Source organism: Equus przewalskii, chromosome 23 (genome assembly GCF_037783145.1).
Source record: "Equus przewalskii isolate Varuska chromosome 23, EquPr2, whole genome shotgun sequence".
NCBI lineage: Eukaryota > Metazoa > Chordata > Mammalia > Perissodactyla > Equidae > Equus > Equus przewalskii.
The window spans coordinates 5,840,149-5,866,154 of NC_091853.1; the positions used below are offsets into that span (position 1 = coordinate 5,840,149).

General features: G+C 38.2%; 1 protein-coding gene across 2 annotated transcripts; it reads left to right on the plus strand.

Annotated features, from left to right (window-relative positions):
* Positions 1-444: 444 nt before the first annotated feature.
* GORAB (golgin, RAB6 interacting) lies at positions 445-21,203 on the plus strand. 2 transcript variants are annotated; one of them, XM_008519876.2, is made up of 5 exons: positions 445-800; positions 8,835-9,189; positions 11,417-11,518; positions 13,654-13,794; positions 19,361-21,203. In XM_008519876.2, the coding sequence occupies exons 1-5, from the start codon at positions 740-742 to the stop codon at positions 19,818-19,820; spliced, it is 1,119 nt and encodes a 372-aa protein (XP_008518098.1). In that variant the 5' UTR covers positions 445-739; the 3' UTR covers positions 19,821-21,203. The 2 variants fall into 2 exon arrangements, with proteins under 2 accessions (XP_008518098.1, XP_070447153.1); XM_070591052.1 differs by having other exon boundaries at positions 629-800; positions 8,835-9,193.
* Positions 21,204-26,006: the final 4,803 nt, after the last annotated feature.

The window sequence follows — 26,006 nt, forward strand, 5'->3', positions numbered from 1 at the left end:
TTGGACATCCCTTAGGAGAAAGGCCGCAGATTAGCGAGAATCATTCACAAAACATGAAGCAAACAACCCACAATCAACAGAAACCTGGGAGACGCTACGGCCTGCGGGGGCCACAGTTACGCAGAGAAGCCCCGGTCAACGTGTTTGCTCCCTTTCCGTTAGTTACACCCCAGTCCTCTCAAACGTTTCTTCGTAATGAAAGGCCTAAACCTGATCATTCCCTGAATCAGTCAGCAGGCTGACACCACCGCAGTTTTGCTAAGAAGCCCTCCAGGCCAAGAAGCCCCCGCGGCGAGACCAGCACGTAAGGCTCCGCCCCGGAGGCGTTACAGAGGACCCCAAGAGGCAGTCTCGTCCGCCCCTTTCCGCCACCCTCGTGGCCCCTTCCCAACTGCCTGTTTTATCTCCACCCTTATCTCCATCGCTGTTTCCCCCTTGTCTCTTGAAGAGACTAACCCAACGAGATCAGGTGACAAGAAGAGAGAGCAGAGCCAGGTCAGGGGAAATGAATGTCTGCGAGGCCAAGACGTCCTGAGGCAGTTTGTCCGGCACTGCCGGGGGCAGCCTCGAAGGCATCCCGACCCTGCGGCCAGGGAGAGGGGGCCTTGTGTCCAGAGCTCGACGTGCTGATTGGGTGTTCGGCCGCGGCCACGGAAGAACCCGGATGTGCCTAGGCAGCCTTGTTGGCAGTCGGGGCTTTGAGGTTTGGGTGTCCTGAGGGTGCTGGCAGCCGGGGCGGATGGCGCAGGGTTGGGCTGGCTTCTCTGAGGAGGAGCTGAGGCGACTAAAGCAGAATAAAGGTAACGGGACGAGCCTGCGGATGTTTAATTCCTGGGTCTGTTAAGGGGAAGGGGCGGGGCTGCAGCATTTGAGGGGGCAAGGGGGCGGGGAATAGGGGGTGTGTGTGTGTGTGAGTGTGTGTAAGGAGCTGTAAGTGGGAGGACAGGACTGAGGGGGCTCCGGAGGGGTGTGTGTGTGTCAGTGTCAGTCAGGGGAAGGAGCTGTAAGTGGGAGGACAGGACTGAGGGGGCTCCGGAGGTGGATGTACCTGAAGCCACTGCGGGAGGGGCGGACCCAGGGTTCTGGGTTCTACTTTTAGAAAAGAGAGTTCCGGAATCCATTTCAGGGACTTGACTTTTTTCCTGTGGAAGGAGTGGGACTTGGGAGAGGAAGTGAGCCTACCGCCTGGCTGTCTCCTGTAGGAGGATCAGGGCTTGGACGGTTGGGGTCAGGGTAAAGGAAGGAGGAGGGGGGGCACACCTTATAAGAATTGTGATTGATTTATAGATGCAGACAACGACTGGGGAAAAGGGAGCACAGGGGTTTTGAAGAAAGGCAAAAAGTTGGTGCTTTTCGTAATATATCTGGAGGCTTGCATTTACTTCTGGTTGCCAGATGATTTTTGCAGTTCTTTCCAACTCTTGAGAGTCAGCAAATCAAAAGGGTGTTTGAGAGGTTATATGTGACATATCTAGCTATGGGTGTGTTTATAACTACTGACTTCCGCGTAAGCTAAAATTTTGTGCTTCCCCCTCCAGCTTTATAGGGTAATCATTGAGCGGACTTGTACTGTTTAGTTATCTTTTAAGGAAGGAATTACGTTTGCTGATACTTGGTAAGAAACTCTTGGTGATATAAGCTGCTTTGTTTGTGGTTGAAATTTCGTAAAGTTCTGTATGGTGATCCTGGTAGTGCACACCACCTCTGTGAGTTTACATCACTCTTGGTACCATAACTTACATACGTTACTTTGGGAGAAAATTAAATAAGCCTTGCCATGCATTTTTTTATAGTTTGTGAGAAATTTGGATGTTGCTCAGGTATGTCTGTGAATTTTTAGCATAGATGTGAGAATAATCTGGGGCTGACAAATGGAAAAGGAAGTAAATTAGTAACATGGGGCCAGTGTGGATTATGTAGAGGGAGGAAATTTTAATTGGTCTAGAGGCATTTAAAAACTATTATCATAAAAGTTATACTAGTGTATAATTAGCTGACTGTCTAGCTTGATGTTCTCAAATTCTTTTGCTCTGTGTTTTCAACATCCATTCACTCATTCCAATGTACAGAGTACAAGTACCCCTGCTTCTGGTCAGACCCGAAGTTACAGGTGTGGGCTTCTCCCTTAGGGATGCTAAGATGAACAAGGCATCATCCCTGCCTTCAGTGAGCTTCTAGTCTAGGGAGGAGACAGACTGTTATGTAGAGTGATAGATGTACAGGAGCTTGCTTCAGACCTAGTGGGAACCCCACAGTGCTGGGGATTGGGTGGAGCTTGCTAAGATTTCACAGAGATTATGTGTTAGCAGAGGTGAGTTTGCCAGAGGAAAGAAGACTTGATGGAGAAGTCTAAATTAAACGATAGATTAATTATGTAGAAGAACATTTCTAAATATCTCTGCGATTTGGGATAGAGACGGGGCAGAAGGACCTTAACTTCAAGGCCTGTCATTTCATAGCAAGATGTTAGAGCATAGACTCTAGACTCATAGCTCACTAGTCTATGTCCACCTTGAGGACAGAGAAAGCACCTTAGCACTCATAGCCAAACACAGTGATTGGCATATAGATCTCCCAGCTCTGCCTCTAAGTCTTTTCACCTTGGAGTTCTCATGTGTAGAACTAGAAGAGTTGGATCTTTAATTTTAAGGCTCCTTCCAGCTGTTCTCCAACCTTAAAAATACAGTTAATCTGTGAAAATGGAGTTGGTTGCTAGCAAAAATAAGGACACTGATACTCTAGAGAAACCCATATGTGCATTGGGGAAGGTTAAGAATGTGCTTTACATTCTTGTTTATAGTATTAAAAAGCTGGAAACAAACCAAGTACCAAATTTCATGGAAAACTCATTTGGAATTTTGATTGGAATCGCGTTGAATTTTTAGATCAATTTGAGGAGATTTGACGTCTTCACGTTAACACTACCACTAACATGGTATATGTCTCCACTTATTTAGGTCTTCTTTAATATCTTTTAATAAAATTTTAGAAAATTTCCTGTTAGAGGTTTCGAACACCCTTTCGTTAGATTTGTTCCTAGGTACTTGACAATTTCTGGTATTGAAATATCTCCTCTTTAACTGTTTTCCAATTGCTGCTGATGTATGAAAAATACAAACAAGCCAAAAGAAAAATCGACAGAAGATATGAATAGATATTTCTTGGAAAAGGAAATATGAAGAGATGCTTTTCACCATAATGAGCAGAGAATTGCAAATCGAGAGCACAGTGACATACTACTTCATACCCATTTGATTGACGGAAATTTGAAAGTCTGACAATATTAGATATTGACAAGAAAGTCCATCCACAGGATATTATACATTGCTAGAGGGAATGCACTTTAGAAAGCAATTGACATTTCTCCTAAAGGTATACTTTATGACCCGGCAGTTCTTAGATAATATCCAAGGCAAATTCTTGGACATATACAAGAGGAGACACAACAGCAATACTCATGGAAGCAAAAACCTGGAACCAACATATGTCCATCGGTGGAAGAAGATCAGTAGATTCTCATTTAGTCACATAATAGAGTATTATACAGCATTAAAAATGAATGACTATAGTAACATGAACAATATGGATGAATATTGGCAATATATTAATTTTTAAAGAAGATTACATACAGTATGATACCCTTTTATAAAGTTAAAACAACTAAATAAAAGTAAAATTTTTTAGAAATATTTGTAGAGATTATATGACATAAAAAGCAAAGAAAAGAAGTGATCAGCACATGATTCAAATGATGGTTGTCTTGGGTGGAAAGAGCAGGGCTTAAATAAAGGATATAGAGCAGAGATCTCAAACTCATAGCCAGTTGTCTTAATTTAACCCAAAAATATTTTGTCTTTTCAATTTTTTTCTTTTCTTTTTTGGTTTAATCTTTAAATTTCTTTTTTAATAGTGATGATAATCATTAGTGCTGTTTGCCAAATACTTGTAGTTTACTTCTCTTCCCAGTATATTTCTGTTGCCCTTGTGTGAGGTAGGACCAAGTGCTAGTTCCACGGTAAATTGTGAGCAGAAGTGTTATGTCACTGCTGGGTCAGAGCAATTAATTGCTATAGCAAGACCTTCCTGAACTCTCTCTTCTCCCCCACCCTGGGGCCTAGCAACACTGAATGGTGGCTATAGAGTCAGCCTGGAGCCTTGAAAGACTGACCAGCAGAACCTCTTTGCTGACCTCTAGTTGGCACAGGCATTAATGAGAAATAAACCTTTGTTATTTAAAACCACAGAGATTCCAGAGTTCTTTATGCCTACAGCATAATCTAGATTTTCTTGATTAAAACAATTCCCTACATTTAAAAATCAGGATATTTTACATAGAAATCTGAAAAATCATAATGTCTGGTAACACTGACCTAAACTTTTAAATGACAGAAGGCATTTTATTTATTTATTTATTTATTTTGGTGAGAAAGATTGGCCCTGAGCTAACATCTGTTGCCAATCTTCCTCGTTTTCCTCGAGGAAGATTGTCACTGAGCTAACATCTATGCCAGTCTTCCTCTATTTTGTATGTGGGATGCCACCACAGCATGGCTTCATGAGCAGTGTCTAGGTCTGTGCCCAGGATCTGAACCCATGAACACTGGGCCACTGAAGTGGAGTGCATGAACTTAACCACTACCCACCAGGCCGGCCCCAACAAGGTATTTTTAATGGCTAAAGGTGGCTACTGATTGCCCCCTTTAAGCTAGATTTGTGTTCCCCAGTTTACCACAGTCTCCTTGATGCTTGCAGCCCCCAATATAAGTATCTAAAATAGTATGTTCTGTTTTTTTTCCTAAAGACTTTATTTTCTTAGAGCAGTTTTAGGTTCACAGCAAAATTGAGAGGAAGATACAGAGATTTCCCGTATGTCTGCTGCCCCCATGCATACGTAGTCGTCCCCGTTATCAGCATCCCCCACCAGAGTGCCACATTTGTTACAATTGATGAACCTGCATATTGACACATCATCACCACTCAAGTCCATAGTTTTCATTAGGGTTCATTCTTGGTGGTGTACATTCTGTGGGTTTGGACAAATGCGTAATGATGTGTATCCATCGTTACAGTATCATACAGAGTGTTTTCACTGCCCTAAACATCCTCTCTTTGCCTATTCATCCCTCCTCCCCTCTTCATAGTGCTTAGTAACCACTGATCTTTTTACTGTCTCCATAGTTTTGCCTTTTCCAGAATGTCGTGTGGTTGGAATCATACAGTATGTAGCCTTTTCAGATTGGCTTCTCTCACTTAGTAATATGCAGTTAAGTTTCCTCATATCTCTTCATGGCTTGATAGCTCATATCTTCTTAGCAATGAATAATATTCTATTGTACATACCACAGTTTATTTATCCATTCACCTATGGAAGGATGTCTTGGTTGCTTTCAAGTTTGGACAATTAATAAAGCTATTATAAACATCCAAGTTCAGGTTTTTGTGTGAACTTAAGTTTTCAGCTTCTTTGAATAAATACCAAGGATTGTAATTGCTGAGTCATATGGTAAGAGTATGTTTAGTTTTGTGAGAAATTGCCAAACTGTCTTCCACAGTGACTGTACCATTTTGCATTTCCACCATCAATGAATGAGAGTTCCTGTTGCCCCACATCCTCACTAGCATTTAGTCTTGTCAGTATTCCAGATTTTGACCGTTCTTATAGATGTATAGGGGTATCTTGTTGTTTTTACTGGCATTTTCCTAATGGCATATGATTTGGAATATCTTTTCATATGCATATTTGCTGTCTGTATCTTTTCTTTGGTGATGAGGTGTCTGTTAAGGACTTTGGCCCAGTTTTTAGTTGGGTTGTTTTCTTATTGTTGAGTTTTAAGTGTTCTTTGTGTATTTTACATGATAGTCTTTTATCGGCTGTGTCTGTTGCAAATATTTGCTCCCAGTCTGTGTCTTGTCTTCTCTTTTCTTAGACATTATCTTTTGCAGAGTGGAACTTTTTAATTTTAATGGAGTCCAGCTTATCAATTATCTCTTTCATGGATAGAGCCTTTGGTGTTGTATCTAAGACATCATTGCCATACCCAAGGTCATGTTATCTTCTAGGCGTTTTATAATTTGGGGTTTTGCATTTAGGTCTATGACCCATTTTGAGTTAATTTTTGTAAAGGATGTAAAAGTCTGTGTCTGGATTTATTTTTTTCAATGTGAATGTCCAGTTGTTTCAGCACCATTTTTTGAAAAGACTGTCTTTGCTCCATTGTATTGCCTTTACTCCTTTGTCAAAGGTCAGTTGACTAGATTTATGTGGGCCTATTTCTGGGCTCTCTATTCTGTTCCATTGATCTATTTGTCTGGTCTTTCACTAATATAGCTGTCTTGATTACTCTATCCTTATAGTAAGTCTTGAAGTCAAATAATGTCAGTCCTCTAACTTTGTTCTACGTCAATATTGTGTTGGCTATTCTGGGTCTTTGCTGCTCTGTATAAACTTAAGAATCAGTTTACCAGTATCCACAAAATAACTTACTGGGATTTTGATTGGGATTGTAGTGAATCTATAGATCAAGTTGGGACAAACTGACATCTTGACAATATTGAGTCTCCCTATCCATGAACATGGGATATTTCTCCATTTATTTAGTTCTTTGATTTCATTAATCAGTTTTATAGTTTTCCTCATATAGATCTTGTACCTATTTTGTTAGATTTTTACGTATTTCATTTTTTTTTTTTGAGTGCTAATGTAAAGGATACTGTGTTTTTATTTCCAAATTCTACTTGTTCATTGCTGGTACATAGGAAAGCACTTGACTTTTGTATATTAGTCTTGTATTCTGCAGCCTTGCTATAATGGCTTATTAGTTTCAAAAGTTTTTTGGTCATATGTTCTATTTGTAAGTGTCCTGATTTGTTTATTTGGGAGTTGGTAAGTTTGGTGAAAATGCAAAATAAAGTGGAGCCTGCATTACTGAATTACAGAGGGACTGTTAATTCAGCTAATGAGTGTAACTGGGAGGTAAACAGGCTCAATGACATTTTCTGATGGTGTGAATAAAGATCAGTAGCCAAGAATAAGTTCCTATTGCAAGGTAAAGGAGGCTACTTTGTGTTTCTGGCTAAAGTCAACAATAATACAAGCATACCTTGGAGATATTGTGGGTTCATTTCCAGACCACTGCAATAAAGCAAGGGAGTCACACAAATTTTTTGCTTTCCCAGTGCATATAAAAGGTGTGTTTACACTATACTGTAGTCTCTTAAGAGTGCAATAGCATTATGTGTAAAAAACCAATATGTATATCTTAATTTAAAAATACTTTATTGCTAAAAAAATGCTAACCATCATCTGAACCTTCAGTGAGTTGTAATCTTTTTGCTGGTGAAGGGTCTTGTAAAAAACTGTGAAGGCAAAGCAAAGTGCAATAAAATGAGGTATGCCTGTAACATTTTACTTTTTTTTCTTTTTTTTTTAAGATTGGCCCTGAGCTAACATCTGTTGCCAATTTTCCTCTCTTTTTTTCTCCCTAAAATCCAACCCCAGTACATAGTTTTATATCCTAGTTGCAGGTCATTCTAGTGCTTCTATGTGGGACGCCACCACAGCATGGCTTGATGAGTAGTGTGTAGGTCTGTGCCCAGGATCTGAACCTGCAAACCCTGGGGCCGCCAAAGTGGAGTGTGCAAACTTAACCACCCAGCCACAGGGCCAACCCCCATTTTACTTTTTGATAGTGTGTCTATCTTTTAAAAATGTTTTATATATATCATTTAATCCTTACACCAACTCCTTGAGTTAAGTAGAGCCTGTAAATTTTCAACCAGTTTGACTGATGAGGAAACTGAGGTAGGGCATCATTAATTGACTTGCCTAAGGGTACTAAGCTGGACAAAAGCAACACTGAACTGTGGCTGTAGAACTTTTAACTCTCCTTTGGGAAATTTAAATAATAAGCTTGTGTTTCTTCAAAGGTCAATATGCAGTATTTAAAAGCCCTATTTGAGTTCGTTTACAAGGACTTATCATAATTTCATTTCCCAGGCATTTTGTAAAGAATACCATTTATAGATCTTATTAAATATAGTATGAACTTGAGTCAGAGTCTCCATTTGTCTGCCTTACAAGCTTAACACTGGCGTGGACAATCCAAAGAGTATAATAGAATTATTATTTAGTTTATAATGCTTTTTAAAAAAATTTCTCCCAGTTGTTTATCTTCCTCTATGGCTTTGCTCAGGCTATTAAAATTAGCTTGCATATGTTGATTAAAGGCTAACTTAGACTTCAAGAACACAACCTTGGACTGTTCTGGAGCATGGAAGAAAACAATTTAAGGTTAACTAGCATTCCTAGACATAAGAGACTTCATTCAGTTTTACTTTATGTATAGCATGTACCTATGTATCAAATTGCCCTGATATCTATTAAAATTTAAGAATGATGAAGCCCATTTGAAAACTGAACCACCATTTTATTTCAAGAGAGCAGACAGAACCATAAATCAAATTTAAGACATATCAAAGAATTCATGTCTCTCTAGTTTGGTCATATTAGTTGATTGTTTTGACAGTTATCAAATAAAGTTTAAAAAGAAAGCTTGTTTTGTATCCCAAAGGCCTAAATCGTGGACAAATGGACTTCCTTGAAGATATATTGAGAGCTAGGACAGTTTTTGTTAAATACTGACAGTATCATCAGAGAACTGTTGAAACTTGACAGGTAGATGGCTGTTTTTCCCTGGGCTTTTAAGATAGAGAAGGGGGAAAAACTCTTTAGAATTATTATCAAAGTTTAATCTTGATGCATTATTTTCTTGGAGAAATTGTAATTATTTGCTGCTTACACAAGGAATTTTCCTCCATTCTCTTTTTTATATTAGATCCATTTGAACCACAGCGGCGTCTCCCTATGAAGAAAAGCCGACAACAACTTCAGCGAGAAAAAGCCCTTCAAGAGCAAAGCCAAAAACTTGGACTTCATGATGGATCAACTTCGTTACCTCCAGAGCAGCTGCTTTCTGCACCGAAACAGAAGCTTAACACTCAAAAACCGCGCTGTCCCCCTACTCCTCCTAGTCCTCTTGTGCTCACCTCTCCTGTTGGGGATGGAAAACCACATGGTACTGAAAGTCAACCAAGGGAACTGGGACTCCAGAATTCCCATGATGGTCACAAAAGTGCTGAGGTTCTACCTCCAAAGCCAGATGGCAAATTGGAGAAAAAGAAAGTGGAATTGTTAGTAAGTCTATATATCATGAGACTTTTTTCCATTTAACCTTTTTCCACATTGGGCTGTGAAGAAATAGTAGTTTTGACATTTTCTCTGTTTTATGTTCTAAGGTAGGAATGTAATGAATAAACTATTGAAAAATACCTACCACCTATCTTAGCCAGTCGATGTCAGGCGTTTTTTATGTTTTTATTCATTTAGTCTTCACAACAGCCTCACAGTACATGTTCATTATTTTCACTTTAGAGATGAGATATCTTGGACTCAGACGAGATATTGTATTCCCAAAGCAAATACACAGCTAGTAAGTAGCAGAGTTCAGGTTCACATACAAGTCTCTAGATCCAAAGTCTGTGCACCTTACACTTACCAGAAGCACTTCCCATAGTACTCCTCCCCAGATTGAACCCATTCTTCAACTCAATGCAGACTGCATCTCTCTTGGCCCAGAAAAGAGTACTTGTGGAGAGACGTGAAGGGCTAGTCAAAGAAAGAGTGTGGGAAATTGAGGGTAGTAATTAAATACTTCAGCTGCATCATTAGATTTTTTTTTATTCTTTATTTAATGTGTTTGTATTAGAAACCACCTCCAGAATTTAGTTTAGTCACATTCTTGTGGAAATTGCCATTCTGTGACTAGTGAATTCTTACAATCAGAATTTTGATTGTATAGCTTTTGTTTTAATATCTACTTGTGTTTGTTTCCTCCTGATTTATCACTTACAAAGAAGGAAGGATGGCATTTGTTTCTGCTTTCTTTTCAAAGTATCTTATATTTTTTCTAATCTCAGATATTTTTTCAATATCTGCCAATCCAGATTCTGTACAAAGTTTGAAGTATTTCCTGCCCTCCATGGGTTTACACCCCAGAAATGATTTTCACAAGAGATATAAAACCACATGAATTAGGAGATCAACATTGAACAAGCACATACATTTAAGTGTCTTTAAGTGTAGTTTACCAGCAAAAGCCTGAGACAAGTGGGGGTGGTTTAAATTGAGCTGGACAATTTAGATTGAATGTCATCAGGAAAATTATTCTTTTTTTAAATACTTGGGAAAATTTTCATGGAAGATATGTATCAGGAATTGTTGAAAAGGAGAAATTCTGAGACTATAAGAAGGGGAAAGGAGGATTATATCTTAGAGAGTGCTCAGAGACGACATTTCACTTCTCTGGACGAGGCAAAGGACAGATCAGAGAACAGTAGAGAATTAAGAAAGTGAAGAAGGGCTTGGAACAAGCAGAGGATTCCTGCCCAGCGAGTTCTCTGATGCAGTAGTAAAACACCAAGGCCTCTGAAGGAGGGAATTCCCTGATCACAGTAATGGTTAGAGAAAATCCAGATGTCACTGTCACAGACCATTTGGGAGAGGATGCTGGTGAGCTGGAACTAAGTCTGGAACTAACATCTGGTGAGGAGATGCCTACAATAGTAAAAATGAGAAAGAAGCAATGCCAGCACTAAGGTGGAGGGTGTAGGAATGGAGAGAAGGATGATTTTGGAAGCTGTTACTAGGTCTGGGAACAGATTTTTTGTATAATAGCTGTAAGAAGTTACAATAATAGGAATAAATAGGTTTATCATTACCTTGTTTAATTTGAGTTGACGGCAAGTTCATGAATTTATGGGGAATTTTAATATACTTCTTTCAGAATTAGATTAGAAGACAATTCATGTTTTGAGATCTTTGAAGTTTTCTTTAGCTCAGCATTCAACTCTTAGCTCATAATGTTTCACTCTGTTTAAGAATGTTTGAGAACTGGAAAGTGAGCAAATTAAAATGAATGAAATAAACATTGGTTGTCTTAAAGGTGTTAAATGATGAAGATTTTCATTATAGAAAACCCTGAAAGCTATAACATAAGATTAGGTACAGACCAATTTATTTTGCTCTCCATTTTGCGTATAATAATACATAATTAACTTATGCAAGTTTCTTTGTACTCCTAAAAAATGCCACAGTACTCTAGCTTCCAGTTTGTGGGTTCCTAGATTATGTACATATAATGGATTTCAAAGGGCCAATTTATATAAGCCTTTACTTCAAATCATAGTCTTTGTTCCTATTAGAACAAAATAATGAGCTGCAGATGGGTTCCTTTTAAGAGGACTTTTGAAAGAAAATATACGTAATCTTGTTGATTAAATTTTATACTTAGGGGACTGAAACTGGTAAGGTGTGGGATGGTGTTTCAGAAACTCATTTCATACTTCTTTTGCTCCCTAGGCAAGAAAAGTCTCGTTGGGAAGTTCTTCAACAAGAACAACGACTAATGGAAGAGAAAAATAAACGTAAGAAAGCTCTTTTGGCTAAAGCTATTGCAGAAAGGTGAGGCACCTGAACCAGAGGTTATTTATAACCAGCAATCAGCTCTGTCATGTTTTATATTTATTTTGCCATGTCTGTCCTAATAAACCAAGATTTTCTCTACAACCATTACTTTTAAGGCTAACTAAACAAATGATGCTTTATAAATGACACTGAAATTCCAGCATTAATTTATTAAGGAGGACTTTTTAAGCATAGATCATAACAAATTTATGAATACAGGTACATCAGAACTTAAGGATCAGCATTAGTGTTTTCAGTTTTAACCATCTACACATTCATAAGGGAGCAGTAAATAGCTATCAATATAAGTAAATTAGCAACAAATGCAGGTTTTAGTTTTGACGTAGGGAGGCCTTAATCATCTGACATGTAGAGGAATGAGAGTATTGCACATAAGTGGCTTACAGTCCTACTAATATTAATTGTGTTTCCTATGGACATTTTTCTTAAATAACTTGCCCTGCCCCCACTAATGGAAGATGCATGATGTAATTTAACCTTTTATCCATGACTCAGGGTCACTGTTATGAACACTCTCCCATACTGTGCGGTTCGATTTTTCTGTGACTGCCCAGTGTCAGCGGTCTGCGATCCCTTTTCCCTTACTACATTGTACTGGCTTAACCAGCAACATTCCCATCTGAGCCACTTTTCTCATCCCTTACTCACTCTTTCTGCCCTTTTTGTTTGTAGTTTCTAATGTGCTGTGGCCTTTGGAAACCAACCTTGGTCGATAAAGAAGTGATTGAGAATAGTGAGAACTAAATGCAAGGAAGATTGGCATTTTCTTTTTAGATCTCCAGAAAAGTCTGGCAAAACTATTATTGATTGAAACTGGTATATGTGTCAGGTTGGGGCAAGGGATGGGGATGGAGAGAAAGGCAGGTGGGTGTAAGAGCAATTCAGAATTTTATCTGCCAAGGGGTTTATGTATTTAAAAATGATGATTTTTTTCTCCTACCCCTATAGCTTAATCTTTCATGAAAGCTTGGGAAATATGCAGCTTACTGAACTTACTATGTTTCAAGGAAAAGAACAACATATGATTATTAAAAAGCATTTTAGTAGTCTTCAATTTGGAAGACGTTGGGGAGGCTCTTTGCTGGGGATTTTAAAAAAAGATTAGGCTCAGCACTTGTTCTCTGTGTGCTTTTGATTTAAGAGAGAAAGCAGTGATACAGCCAGAAGTGTAAGGAAATAAGACCTGATTAGATTATTAATAAATAGACAGTAAAGTACTTGAAGTAAAAGTATCATATTGTTAAGTTAACTTTTGTAAGCAGAAAACAAGGGTAAATGCATAATGGAGTAGAAGTCAGGAGAATGTAAGTTGTGATACAGTGGTTTTATGTGGGAATTTTATTCTGTGAGGATGTGTGTGAAATTTTAAAATGAGTGAAATCATGATTAAAGGTTGGCTTTTATATTTGTTTATTCTGTTTCTTAATTGTATAAATGTACTTGAGGTGGTGAGGGAACTGAGAGATGATGAGAGTTGCTGTGCTTTTAAACAAAGAAAAAAGAGAGTGTTTGCTTTTGAGCCCTAGAAAGAAGAATTTTGAGGACTTGTAGTTTTGCCCAAAGAACAGGAATCAAAGCAATAAAAGTCTGGAGAAATGAGTCCTAAGAAAGTTAAAGCCAAATAGATGTTTTCAGAAATATAAAGAAATGGTGTTTCATGCAGGCATTTGTTTTGGTGTCCACTGAGTATTAGACAAATGAAAATGGGCTTAGCCAGAAGAATTTAAGGCTAGAAATTTGGAAAGCTGTGTTGGGTGTTTCAATGTAAAGAGAATACAGTTATATTCTTTTAGTGCCTATTCTCATCTTTATGGAATGAATATAGACTATGAGTGAATATTTATTGGTATTTTTTAAATCTTTTTCTCTTGTGTATGAAAATATTATATACTATTAGAAAATTTGGAATAAGAAGGGAAGAAAGCACAGGTCAGTGTTAGAGATGTACCAAAATGTTATCAACATTTGTTTTGTTTCAATTTTTCTAATTTTGAAAAATTAGACATTGTAACATATTGTATATGCAATAGCTTGCTTTTTTCATTTATATCGTGTATGGATACATGATCTTAAAATATTTTTATTTTTCCACTCATTTTCCTGATTTTTAGGTCTAAAAGAACTCAGGCAGAGACCATGAAACTAAAGCGGATCCAGAAGGAGTTACAGGCTTTAGATGACATGGTCTCAACTGACATTGGAATCCTCAGGAACCGGATTGATCAGGCCAGCCTCGATTATTCATATGCTCGGTGAGTTGGGGAAATTGAGCTCTGAACAAGATGTCCAATTTAATTAATGTTTATTGCTTCCTGGGCCAGGGACGTTAATGTATGTCATCATTTAAGCCTTGTAACAACTCCATTAGGTGCTGTATTTATTCCTGTTTTGTACTAAATCAAGTGTCTCCTCTTGGAGTCTTCCTTAATTCTGCCCTACCTGTTAACCTTACTCATCTTCCTGGTAGAGCATGTCTTGCATTATTTATTTACATTTTAGTCTTTGCTGCTAAACCATCAGATATTTAATGTTTGGGACTCTTTAAATGTCTGAATGACTTGCCCCAAAACTCTGTTTTTCTAATACCACATCTGTGATCTTTCTGTTAAGAAATTTGGATTATCTGAGATGGTCCTTAGGGGTTAGCCTAGTTCTCATTTCAGTTTTCATCCAAAACCGATCTAGTTTAGTTTTTAAAAGCCTCTGAGTATTTTAAAGAAAATACCACTCTGTCTTGTAAGCTTGAAGTTTTTTCTCTTTTTCTTTTCTTTTTGACTATACTCTGTATAAAATGGTTTGCTATCATGTGTCTCTTTGGTTTCAACTATTGGCATTTTTTTAAAGAGAAAAAATCATCATGAAGTATTTTTTAAATGAACTAACACATGTAAAGAATTACATGAACTTTGCAAACAGATAAAAGGGCAAAAAATTAAGTCCAATTTCAGGGTTTTCAGTCCTTTCAACATTGCTTTAATCATCCTGGTTTGTCTTTTTTCACAAGAGAATGCTGTGTTAATGACTCAGTTTTGCATCTTTCTCTGTAACACTAGAAATCAATCAGAATGCCTCATTAGACTAGGGTAAACCACAACATCAGAATGTTTATATAACAATTTAATAAAGCGGAAATGCTTGATTGTGGTTTTTAATTCACTGTTTATTGTTTAAGAAAGAGATTTGTGGTGTCCTTGTGAGTTTTGAAATTGTTGTTTGACCGTATGCTATTAGATTTAATGGGCTGCCTTTATTAATTAACTACCTAAATTAATACCATCAGTAGCTGATAACTGGAGGTTCCAGATTTCTATTAATAAGGTCATTGAGGAAGTAACCAAGATTTTATTAAGATTAAACTAAGCCTAGACTTTTAGCACATTCTATTCTCTGTAACTCAAGTTTGCCAGAGGAACATTTTTATGCCTTTGTAGCCCTTTATTTGAATAATTCAGATTATTCTGGATACCTCACCAAAAAAAATCATCTAATTTTATTTTATTTCTGTTCTAGAGAAGGCTGGAGAAGGATGCCTTTGTGTGTTGAACATTATATAAGAAATGTCATAGCTTTAGCCTTCAGAGAACCACAGAGAAGATGGGATTACTAGTTAAAGGAGAAAACATCTATAATATGTAAATATTTTTAATGAAATTTTAGTAAATTTTTACATGAGAATAAAATTTTCCACGGTAAATTTTTATATCTCTTAACAAGCTAAAGATGACAATTTCTCCTGGGACTGATATAGACATATGGTTATCTGTGAATATCCATATTGTATTATGTGAGGTTATTTTTAAAAACCTAAGCTCTTGAGTTAAGTTGAAGAGAAGCCACAGACAATTGTGACTGGAACCAGGATTGTATCTTGTTCGTGCATAAGATTAAGATAACATTTTCTGAATTTGCATCTGTGGTTATTGAGAAATTATAGATTAATGATATAATATTATGGTCTAGAGTTCTGCAGAAGGTAATCCCCAGGGCAGTCAGTTTCTGTTGGAGATTTCCTTGTTTTTTTTTTAATATAAAAATGATATCATAGTTCTATAGTGCCTGGTATGGTGCTATGTCCACAAAAGGTTCTTGGATACTGAATAGGCCAGAGTTCACTTTGGCCTTTTTGTAGAGTAATCTCAGGGTAGACACCTCTCAGGAGGCCAGCACTTTGAGAGAGCCAACTTGAGAGAGTTGTTGCCGCTGCTGCTCACAACTGTGACTACAGTGCTGCCATATGCTCTGCAGACCAGCTTGTAAAACTGAGTGGCTGCGTGTAGAACATTTCTTTAACCCCCAGTATACCGGGAAAAACAGTTATCACTATTTGCTATCTATGTTTAATAGGCACTCTTAAACACACATGCACACAAATGTGTGCATACACATATGTACATAAATATTTTGTCATTTTTATGAATAATTTACATATGTAAGAAAAAAAGGGATTGTGGAAAACAGCTTTATTAAAATTTTTAATTAGAAGGTAAGCATAGCACACCTCTTTGTATCAAGTAATGGTTGACTCCAAACATTATAAAAAGCTGAAAGAATGCGCTTACATCCTTTCAGCAACAGAGGATGGTCCAGGTACTTGTAAAATATTGTGTGATTAAGTTCGTCCTGTTGAAAGTATTAACTATGAGAATAACGTATTTTCTTTTTGTCCTCAGAAATAGATTTTTCACTCATTGATTGTGAGTTTGAGAAAATTCATCTAGGATGTATTTTTCTGAGGATTCATACTCTGAGATTTCACTTGTGTGATCAGTTTTACTGTCGTGAATCTAGACTGTCTGTCTCTGCATTTGTATTGATTTCCTAGGGCTGCCATAACAACTTAACCACAAGCTGGATGGCTTAAAACAACAGAAATTTATTCTCTTCCATTTCTGGAAGCCAGAAGTCTGAAATCAAGCTGTTGGCAAGGTTGCTCTTCCTTCAGAGACTCCAGGGAAGAATCCTTTCCTTGCCTTGTCCAGCTTCTGCTGACTGTGGGCATTCCTTGGCTTGTGGCCACACCACTCAGTTCTGTGCCCCCACAGACACATTGCTTCCTCCTCTTCTCTCTCAAAACTTCCTCTGCCTCTTTCTTAAAAGGATACCTGTGACTGGGTTTAGGTCTCACTGGCTAATCCTAAACAAACTCCTCTCAACGTCTTCAACTTAATCACATCTTTTGCCATATAAGGTAATATCACAGGTTCTGGGGATGAGGAAGTGAATATCTTTGGGGAGGCATTTTTCAGCCTACCACAACATTCGTCTTTTGATTTGTCCAATAACTGCAAAATGTCTTCATCTGTCAATTTTCTCTACTTTGCCATTATGAGCAGAAAATAAAAAATAGTAATTTTCGACTATTCAGTGAAAGCTGAGAGCAGATTACAAATACCATGTTTCTGGTCTTCTTTTATACCTTCTTGAAAGGTCATGTAATATGTTGAACAACACAGTAGGGAAACTAAATGATGATAATTTATTTCATTATAGCACCATCCTTTTAGGTCATTTCATCATTTTCTGTTTTCTTAGCATAAGTGTGAATTTTTTACCATAAGTGTGAATAATTGATGAGTAATGAGGAAGTAATTCCTAGGGTGATAAAATGACGAAATGTTTGAAGATATAGGAAAAATAATACCTCAACAGTCTCATATTGTGTGTTAGATTTATAAAAGGGTCCACTATAGCCATATTGCAAAATAATTAGTTTGATTCTATTTTTTTTAAATATAAGTAAATTTTCTCTGTTCTCTGGAAGACTTCTAAGAAAGGATAAAATCATATGTTGATCCTTATAAATAGTTAGAACTGCTCAGAAAAAAACTGGAAAACTAAAAATGGATCAGTGGAACTTAATGGCATGCCAAGGGTCAATGATTGAGTTTTTACAAAATTTCAGTTATACCAAAACCAAGAGACAGTTTCTAGACTGCTTTAAATAACATTCATTAAATTATTCACTATCCCTTTAAAATAACAAAAAGATTCTATGATTACATTTCCAGTTCAATACGTCGTACTGTGTTATGTATAATGCTGTTATTATTCCATTCCAAAGTATATCATACTCCGATTTGGTATTATTACCTGGCCCCCAGGCTCATAGTGTAGTTTGTGAAACTAATCAATATTTTAAAAATAAATCACTCTGTACAAGAATATATATGCATATTTCTGGCTAGGGAGACTTTAAATAAATAAACAAAATGCAGAATCTTCAGTGATTTATCCAGGGTGAAAGATCAGTGGAAGCCTAGGGACCTATTTGCAAATTTTAATGTCAATTCAGCATTCATAAGCCCAGTCAGTAAATCTTTACTCACTGCCTGGCTGAGGAGACCACAGACTAGCAGAGGAAGGGGGTTTGAGTGGGAGGAAGAGGCAGGGTATTCATGTACCTACAGAGAATGTTGTCAGAGCGCTTAAGCTCTGGACAATCATAATCAGGATATGTTATAAGTATGGAAATAGGTGATCCAGATACACAACAGCGCTCCTTGAGAACAGTTCTTTTAACGTGGGGGTAATTGAAAAATAGCTAGTTTTCTCATTCTTATGTTTACTAGATAACAGTAAAAATATGAAATATGATAAATTAACGTTACACAAATAAGAGTTTTCAAATATAAACACAGGTCCTTAAGTTCTATGTAATTCTATTTTAGTTGCATGTTTAGTGAAATACTAACAGTGCTTTTTGATTTGGGTGCTCTGAAGGGACGGTTCTGTTTCTTGACTGCCTGCCAGGCACTGGGCTAGACACTTGCCTTATTTATACTATTTAATCCTTAACACTCCTATAAAATCTTATCATCACCACCATTTTACAGATAAACCAAAACTCAGTTGAAGAAACTACCTGAGGTCACTATACCTGAATTTTCAGCCATTTCATGACTATTCTCCAGCCCCTTCCATAGGAACCTGGCTGCCTTTTGTATTCATGATGCTGACGGGCACACCTCATCAGAACAAAGATGGGCTACCAACTCCAGAACTTTTAATCCATAGGCTAAGCAGGGTTTCATGGTATGGCCTGGCACTAAGAGCTCTGTTTAAACGGATATGCCAAGCCACACCAGCCCTAGTCCTCCCTCTGGAATTTTGGAATTGGAACACTGAGAGATTGAGGGGAGTGAATTTGAGGTAGAGACACAGCTGGTGGCCATATTGGGCTGTGAGTATGGCAGGAAAGACAAAATGCGAGAAACTGTGGTTTCTAAGCGTTGTAGAGAATAGACTTTGATTCTGATGGCATGCCTGTGAGATTGCCTCTTGGGTCCTACCCACTGAGTTTTTACCTGAGCTAGTTTGACTAGGTATCTGTTGTGTACATCCCAAAAAAAGGCCTTGACCAAAACAGGTACACACGTAGCGAATGACAGAGCACATTTTGTCTATCTCTTCCCAATTCTGCATTCGGTGATATCACACTCATAGCTTGAAATTGGTCACAGTGGTAGCATTTATATTACAGAAATTGACAAGCACTACACATCAGGGCTTTCTCTCACTGGAGCTAGCACACCGCTGAATTATCCCTCCTAGCCTGCTTTCATTCAAGCATAGCCTTGGAAAGAGGAATGCAGAGGAATGTTGTATTAGGATAGTCCAAATGTGGATGTTGTGGAAGTTTCAGCAGCAATAGCTTAGTTTGTCTAATGTGTGGACGAATGTTCGTAAAGTATTGATATCCATATCTTCATTTATACTTTTTTCCCCAATTTTGGAATTTAATTTTGGTTTCTAGGCCCTCCTTTGAATGTCTTCCTCACTGGAAAACTAATGGACCAATTTTTGTGCCTGTCCCTACAGGAAGCGGTTTGACAGGGCTGAAGCCGAGTATGTTACAGCAAAGCTTGATCTACAGCGTAAGACTGAGATTAAAGAGCAACTCACTGAGCACCTTTGTACGATCATACAGCAAAATGAGCTCCGCAAGGCCAAGAAGTTGGAGGAGTTGATGCAGCAACTGGATGTACAAGCTGATGAGGAGGCTTTGGAGCTTGAGGTGGAGGTGGAGAGATTGCTGCACGAACAAGAAGCAGAGGCAAGGAAACAAACGGTTCATTTAGAGAGGCCACTTCAGCCTTCTGGAGAGCATGTGACATTAGGACTTGCTAAAGAGAACAAAACGCATCCAGAACAAGCTGCTTCCCCAAAGGTAGATGAGCAATGTGAAAACTCCAGTAGCATTCCCGATCTTAATCCAGACCACCCAAATCAAGACGTTACAACGACTGTAAATGACATTTCAGCTGCTCCGACCGTGTGAAGTGCCAGTGTTTGTTCTTTTCAACTAATAAGGTATTCAGTAAAGTAAACTTTCTGTTGTAGATTATGCCGTGACCTCTGATAATAAATGCCTCTTTAAAACAGCATTAATCTTTGAATCCATGATTAGTTTTAGTATAACATGTTTGACCATTCTAAAGTCTCAAATTATGATAATTTTATATACAGGGGCATAGTTCACCTTGATTTTGTTCCACTTCCTTCCGTGTACCTTTATTACTAGATGCAAACAAGTAACTGAAAAGAATGGAAGAAAAACTATGTGGCTAAGAGTGTTTTTAGACCAGATAAACATAGAAAAGTAAAAGGAAAAACGGTACTCAATAACTAATCAAACTCATTTAACTTCTGGGAGAAGTGTTGAGAGTGAGACTCCTGTTTTATGTAATCAGTAAAGAGACTCAAAAATTAATGTGGAAGAGAGACAGAACAAGAAATAACTGACAAAAGTAGTATGCTGAATTATCTATTTGGATCTTACTAAAGTTACAAAACGCGATTGGAAATTACAGTTTATATAAAGAACAAGGCAGCTTAAGCCAGCAGTACTTTTGTCTTCAGTGAGGCTTTTAAAGGGCTTCACTGGGCACCTGTCTTCAGTGAGCCTGAAAAGGCTTCAATTTACAACGCGAGTTTTGGTTAGATAATACACACAAACACACACACTATTTTACTATTAATATATTGTCTTTTATCAGCACATTAATTAGATTTAGACAATGAAAACATTTCTACAGTGAGGCTGAAAATACAGAAAACCTTATTGCTATTTTTGATTATCCAAAAAATTGATATATTTTTTTCTAAAGTTATTGTAAATATGTATTTTATATGTTGGATATAAATTATCCTTGTCATAAAGCATTTAAATTGTTAAAATGATAATTTTCTTATTATTTTAATAGTTTGGTAATTACCATCACTACTACTTGACCACTACATTGTGCTAAATGTGAATGTGTAAATAAATATTGTAGTTTTATCAAAAAATCTATGAATATTACATTAAATTATGGTCCATTTATCAGGAATGCTGAAAGTACAAATGCTGCATTTAAAGTCTTAAACTATTATAAAAGAGGATAAAAACAAATGTAATATTCATAATAGTTTCTGAAAAAGTTGGAGACAGCCTATTTTTAAATGAGTTTGTTTGAGGGTATTATCTTCTAGTGATGCAGATGAGCTTTGTATTTTTATGTTGTATCATTTGAGTTGAGATTATAGCTTTTCATTACTGACTTCTCTAAACAGAGGCATTTCTGTCGATAGTTGTGTTTTTATTTATGAATGACATACATAAAAATTGAAAGCTTCATTGTCAGTACACTCATTTTTCTAAGGAATAAACCAGTCTCATGCATTTATAGTGTGGTCTTTCATTTGCCTTTTAAAAAGGTTGCAAACAGTTTGATAGTATTCTTAAGCAGTTTGTGGCAATAATGCATTCTCTATCTCCATGTGGTAGAGACAGTATCTACTTTTGTATGAGCCTCTGTTAAGGAAACTTCATCAATAAATGAGGCTCTGTAATACTGGCTAAATCCAGGTACAGGTAGGTACAATCTAATTCTCAGGCTAAGTACTTTGAGGACTTATCTTATGAGGTACATGGAGAAATGAGATCCATGAAATAAATGAATTGGATGGGACCTCAGAGATCATCTGATTTAATTATTTTACAGATGAAGGATTTGAGAGCCAGAAATTTCACATGTTGGCCAACTGGCTCGTTCTAATCTTAAAGTGCTAGTCAAGTTGCAGTTCTAAACTCTTGATGTGTTTCTTACATCTGTCAGGCCGTGAAGTTCACTGCATCCCTCCATTTGAAAATTTGGCTTGGCAATCCATGCAGGGATTGTGTTTGTGCTTGTGAAATCCTTTCCAACATGTCTATAAAGTGTCCACCAAAACCATTACAGTATTTTGAAAAACTTACTGTGCTTGGCTTTCCCAGGGTGGTATCCAAGTGCTCAGGTGATGATATATGTGACAAAGTTATATTGCATCAGTTTTGTACAAGGCAGCTGTATCCCATGTGTGAGAGGAACAAGAGCAAATTAATGAGAAGTGGGGGCTCCTTGCTATGAGGACCATATGCACTGGCTTTTCCAGCATAGTCCTGATATCTTTTAAAAATCATAAAATACATTCAAAAGATTTCTGATATATAGATTCACAAATCCACGATAATTGTTAGTTTCCATGAAGGAAATTATTGGTTCAAAATCACCGCCATGAGTTTCCTGGGGCACTTTGTAGAGCTCTCCCTCTCTGGTGTTAACCTCCTCTCCTCTTGCTCCCACTTCTCAAATAAAGCATAAGGTTATCAGGGTGCTTAATGATGTGATATGTAATTTAGGAGTTAACTGCTTTGTGTTGTCTGACTTGTTCTACTTCAAAGATGGTCTTTACCAAATTGTAGTAATTTTCACTCATCTCGAAAAAGTGTACTTTTACTTAGGTAAACTTGAATTTAAGAGGTCTTATACCTTGATTCCCTACTACTTTCTTTAAGTTACAGCCATTTTTGTGGGTTTCAGAGAAGCATGGTTCTCGTAGCGTTTAAAGTAAAGACAGGATTTTTCTCAAGTTTTTCACCTCTGCATAATTCTACTGAATTATAGCAACTGCAGGTGATGAATCTTTGTACTCACTGAGAGCACAGCTGGTTGCCAAGTCCGATGATAAAAATCTCTGATTGGAATTCCTAGAACATATTTCATTGCTGGATTGGCATTTGAATTATAGAGTAAAAACTCAGCTATAAGCCTCTGTCGTTCTTTGTTTGGATTTAGCAACGTAGTACTCTCAAGGAGCTTTATCTGAGTATTCAGCAACTTCCTCTTCCGAGGCACTGGCACAAAACGGACTCAAGTTATTCTGACCCAGGCCATTCCCAGTGACCTTTATAAATGATGTTTTGGGTTTTGTATTTCTAAGGAGCCAAGTCAGCATTTTAAAAGGCACTGATAGATATAATTCACTCTGCCAGACAAGACCTGGGGCCACTCTGGACCAGGGTAATTATACCCCTTCTCAGCATAGATCTACCCCAGGCCTGACTTGAACTGCTCTCTGGAGGAATGAAGCAGGACACTATTCTCCAGTCTGCCTCTACCTTAACGTCAGGCCGGTTTTGCAAGCTCCTAATCCCAAACAGCTGTCTTGAAAATGCCACATCGTCTCTATGCAGCTGATTAAACAACTGTCTGTAGCTACATATAGGGACAAGGCTATATAAGAGATGTATCTGTGCCTTTTGTCCTTAAGAAGCTTATAGTGTACAGGAAGGACTAAGATTTACACAGAGTCTGGTACATAATGTCTTAATGGGAGGCAAAATAAGTGCTTGCAACACTAAACATGGATGCATCCTCCAGAAGTCCCCAAATTTTAGAACACTTCTAATTTTAAATATTGTATCCAGTTGTTTTGCAATCTATGAATATATCCAAGACCTGCCATATCTTTCAGTTTGCCTTTAGCACTGGGGAGCAATACATAGACAACTAGAAAAAGGAAAACAACAACAACAAAAAGCCTCTGTCAGACAGGGTGTCCAGATTTTGAGTTAAAAAATTGTAATCACCAGAGCAAGAGTGAATGGAAAGAAGGGGGATTTTTGCATGTCACTGGGATTTATAAGTGCAAAAAAAAAAAAAAAAACCCTATCAAGTATTGGAAAAATTAACTTGAAGCACGTGCCTTTTTGACAAAAGGTTGATAGTATCTTCTTATGAGGAGAATAGCATAAATGTAAGTGCTCATTACAATAATTCAAGGTGTTGCTGAACCAAGGGGCAATAATTATTGCGCAAACCAGAGCAAGATGGAAATGGAACAGTCTGGTGTGAACTCAAGGATAACTCAACATGGATGCGTGTTCAAAGATCACACATAAGGAAGGTCTTTCCAAGCCAAATGACTGGGAGCCTAAAATAGAGCCATAATTAAGCAATAAGACGTGACAGGGAGCACATTTCTCAGTGATTATAGCATGCCTCAAGGGATAAGTCGCTATGCCAAAGGTTCACATGAGAAGTAAAATAAGAACCCTGCAATGTATAGTATCATGCTGTTAGAGGAGAAGGAGAAGGAAATGAGTAATGGGCGTTAGAAGAGTCATTTCATGAGCCATTATTTCAGTCGTTGAGTAATACTGCCATGTGTATAGTACATGTGGCCATTAGTTGTATCCAGCATCCTGAAGCTCTGTATTTACAGCAGAGCCTTCACTTAATTTAAAACCCTGCAGAGCTGTCCACCTCATTTTCTCAGCCGAGCAAAAACCAGGCAATTAAGACGCAAACAAGGTTGAAAGTCCATTGCCATGTAGATGGAACTGCAGTTTGGTAGAATTATAGTTACGGTTGTTTAGACCTGACTTTTATAACTGGAAAATAGCTCAAGTGACCACACTGAGTCATTTTCACTATTTTGGCTCATTTACCCTCAGAAACTACCAATAGACGTGGTCCCAGTGTCACATAGGTCCAGAAGCATCTCCAGCCTTGTCGTCTGAGCTTTCCTTTCCTGCTGCTGTGCTGCTGGTGGGAGAGAGAGGGCGCTCTGGAGCTTGTGTCCACTAAACCCCACACTGCAGTGGAGGCAGGCCTCTCACCAGGACGAGAAGTGAGGCAACCAGTAGCCATAAGGTGGGGTGAGAAATTTCCTCACTGACAGAGGCCTGAAAAGCCCTGTAGATATAGGCAGGTGTCTCATTGCCAGGTTCTTCTCCATGTTTCTATGATTCTAATTTATCACTTCAGAAGATAGTTAAAAATCTTCTAAGCCAAACTCAGAGGACAAACTTTTTTGAGGTCCTTAATGTCTCCCATAGCACAGGCCATGGCTGTACCCTGGATAAAATTCTGGGCAAACAATAGTTTATCTTAGACAGCCCAGCTCTTCTTTCGAGTGACCAGTGCTTTCTTTCAAAATCCGCTGTTAAGAAAAGATCTGAAGACAATTGCTGTAGAGTGATTGTTTGTGTCCCTCCAAAATTCATATGTGGAAACTAACCCCAGATGTGATGGTATTAGGAGGTGGGTCCTTTGGGAGGTGATTGGGTCATGAGGGTGGAGCCCTCAGGAATGAGACTCGTACCCTTGTAAGAGACCCCAGAAAGCTCCCTCATGCCTTCCACCATGTGAGGACACAGCAAGAAGACAGTCATCGATGAACCAGGAAGTGAGCCCTCACCAGACACCAAATCTTCCAGCGCCTCCATCTTGGACTCCTCAGCCTCCAGAACTGTGAGAAATAAATTTCTGTTGTTTCTAAGTCACCCAGTCTATACTATTCTGTTATAGCAGCCCAAACAAACTAAGACAATGGTTACTTACATCTTTAGGGAAACTTTAAGTAAGTTACTTTTCCCAAAGATGTCTGTGTTGCAGTGGAATGGAATATTTTTTAAGTAATGTATTTTAATTCATGTAGTAGAAATTGTAACTCCCAGCTAAAGGAATTTCAAGCATGAGAGAGCAGGTGTGAGGATGGGAGGGCGTGGGGAGGGTGGGTAGTACTGCTACCTGGAGAGGACTTGAGGAGATCCGGAAATCATGCCCTACTGCATGAGTGGAGAAATGAGTCGCTGAAGCCTTCATTGCTCATGTCATAATAATCCCCATTGAAGAAAAATTACCCCAACCTGTCCTGCCCCGACTTCCTATTGCTAGTGCAACATGCCATGAGAGAAGTGAAACTGAGTCTGCCATTCTAGCTACATGTATCAGTTATTTACGGCTGCATAGTAAACCATCCCATAACTTAGTGACTTAAATCAGTAATCACTTTTATTTGCTGATGATTCTGTGGGTGAATAATTTGCTCTAGGCCATGCTGGGAAGTTTCCTGATATTGCTGGGGATCACTCAGGTAGTTGCAGTAATTTGGTGGCTTTCCTGGGACTGGATGGTCTAAGAAAGCCCCACTCGCATTCTGACAGTTGGTGATGCCCTGCCCGCTAGGCCTTTTCCCCTATTTAGTCTCTTATCCTCAAGAGAACTAGCTTGAATTTCTATTCATGGAGATCCCAGTGTTTCAAGATGGCAAGAGGGGAAGGTGAAAGGCTTCTTGAGACCCAGGCTCAGAGGTCTCATACATCAGTTCTACTGCATTCCACTGATCAAAGCAAGTCACAAGACCAGCCTGGGTTCAA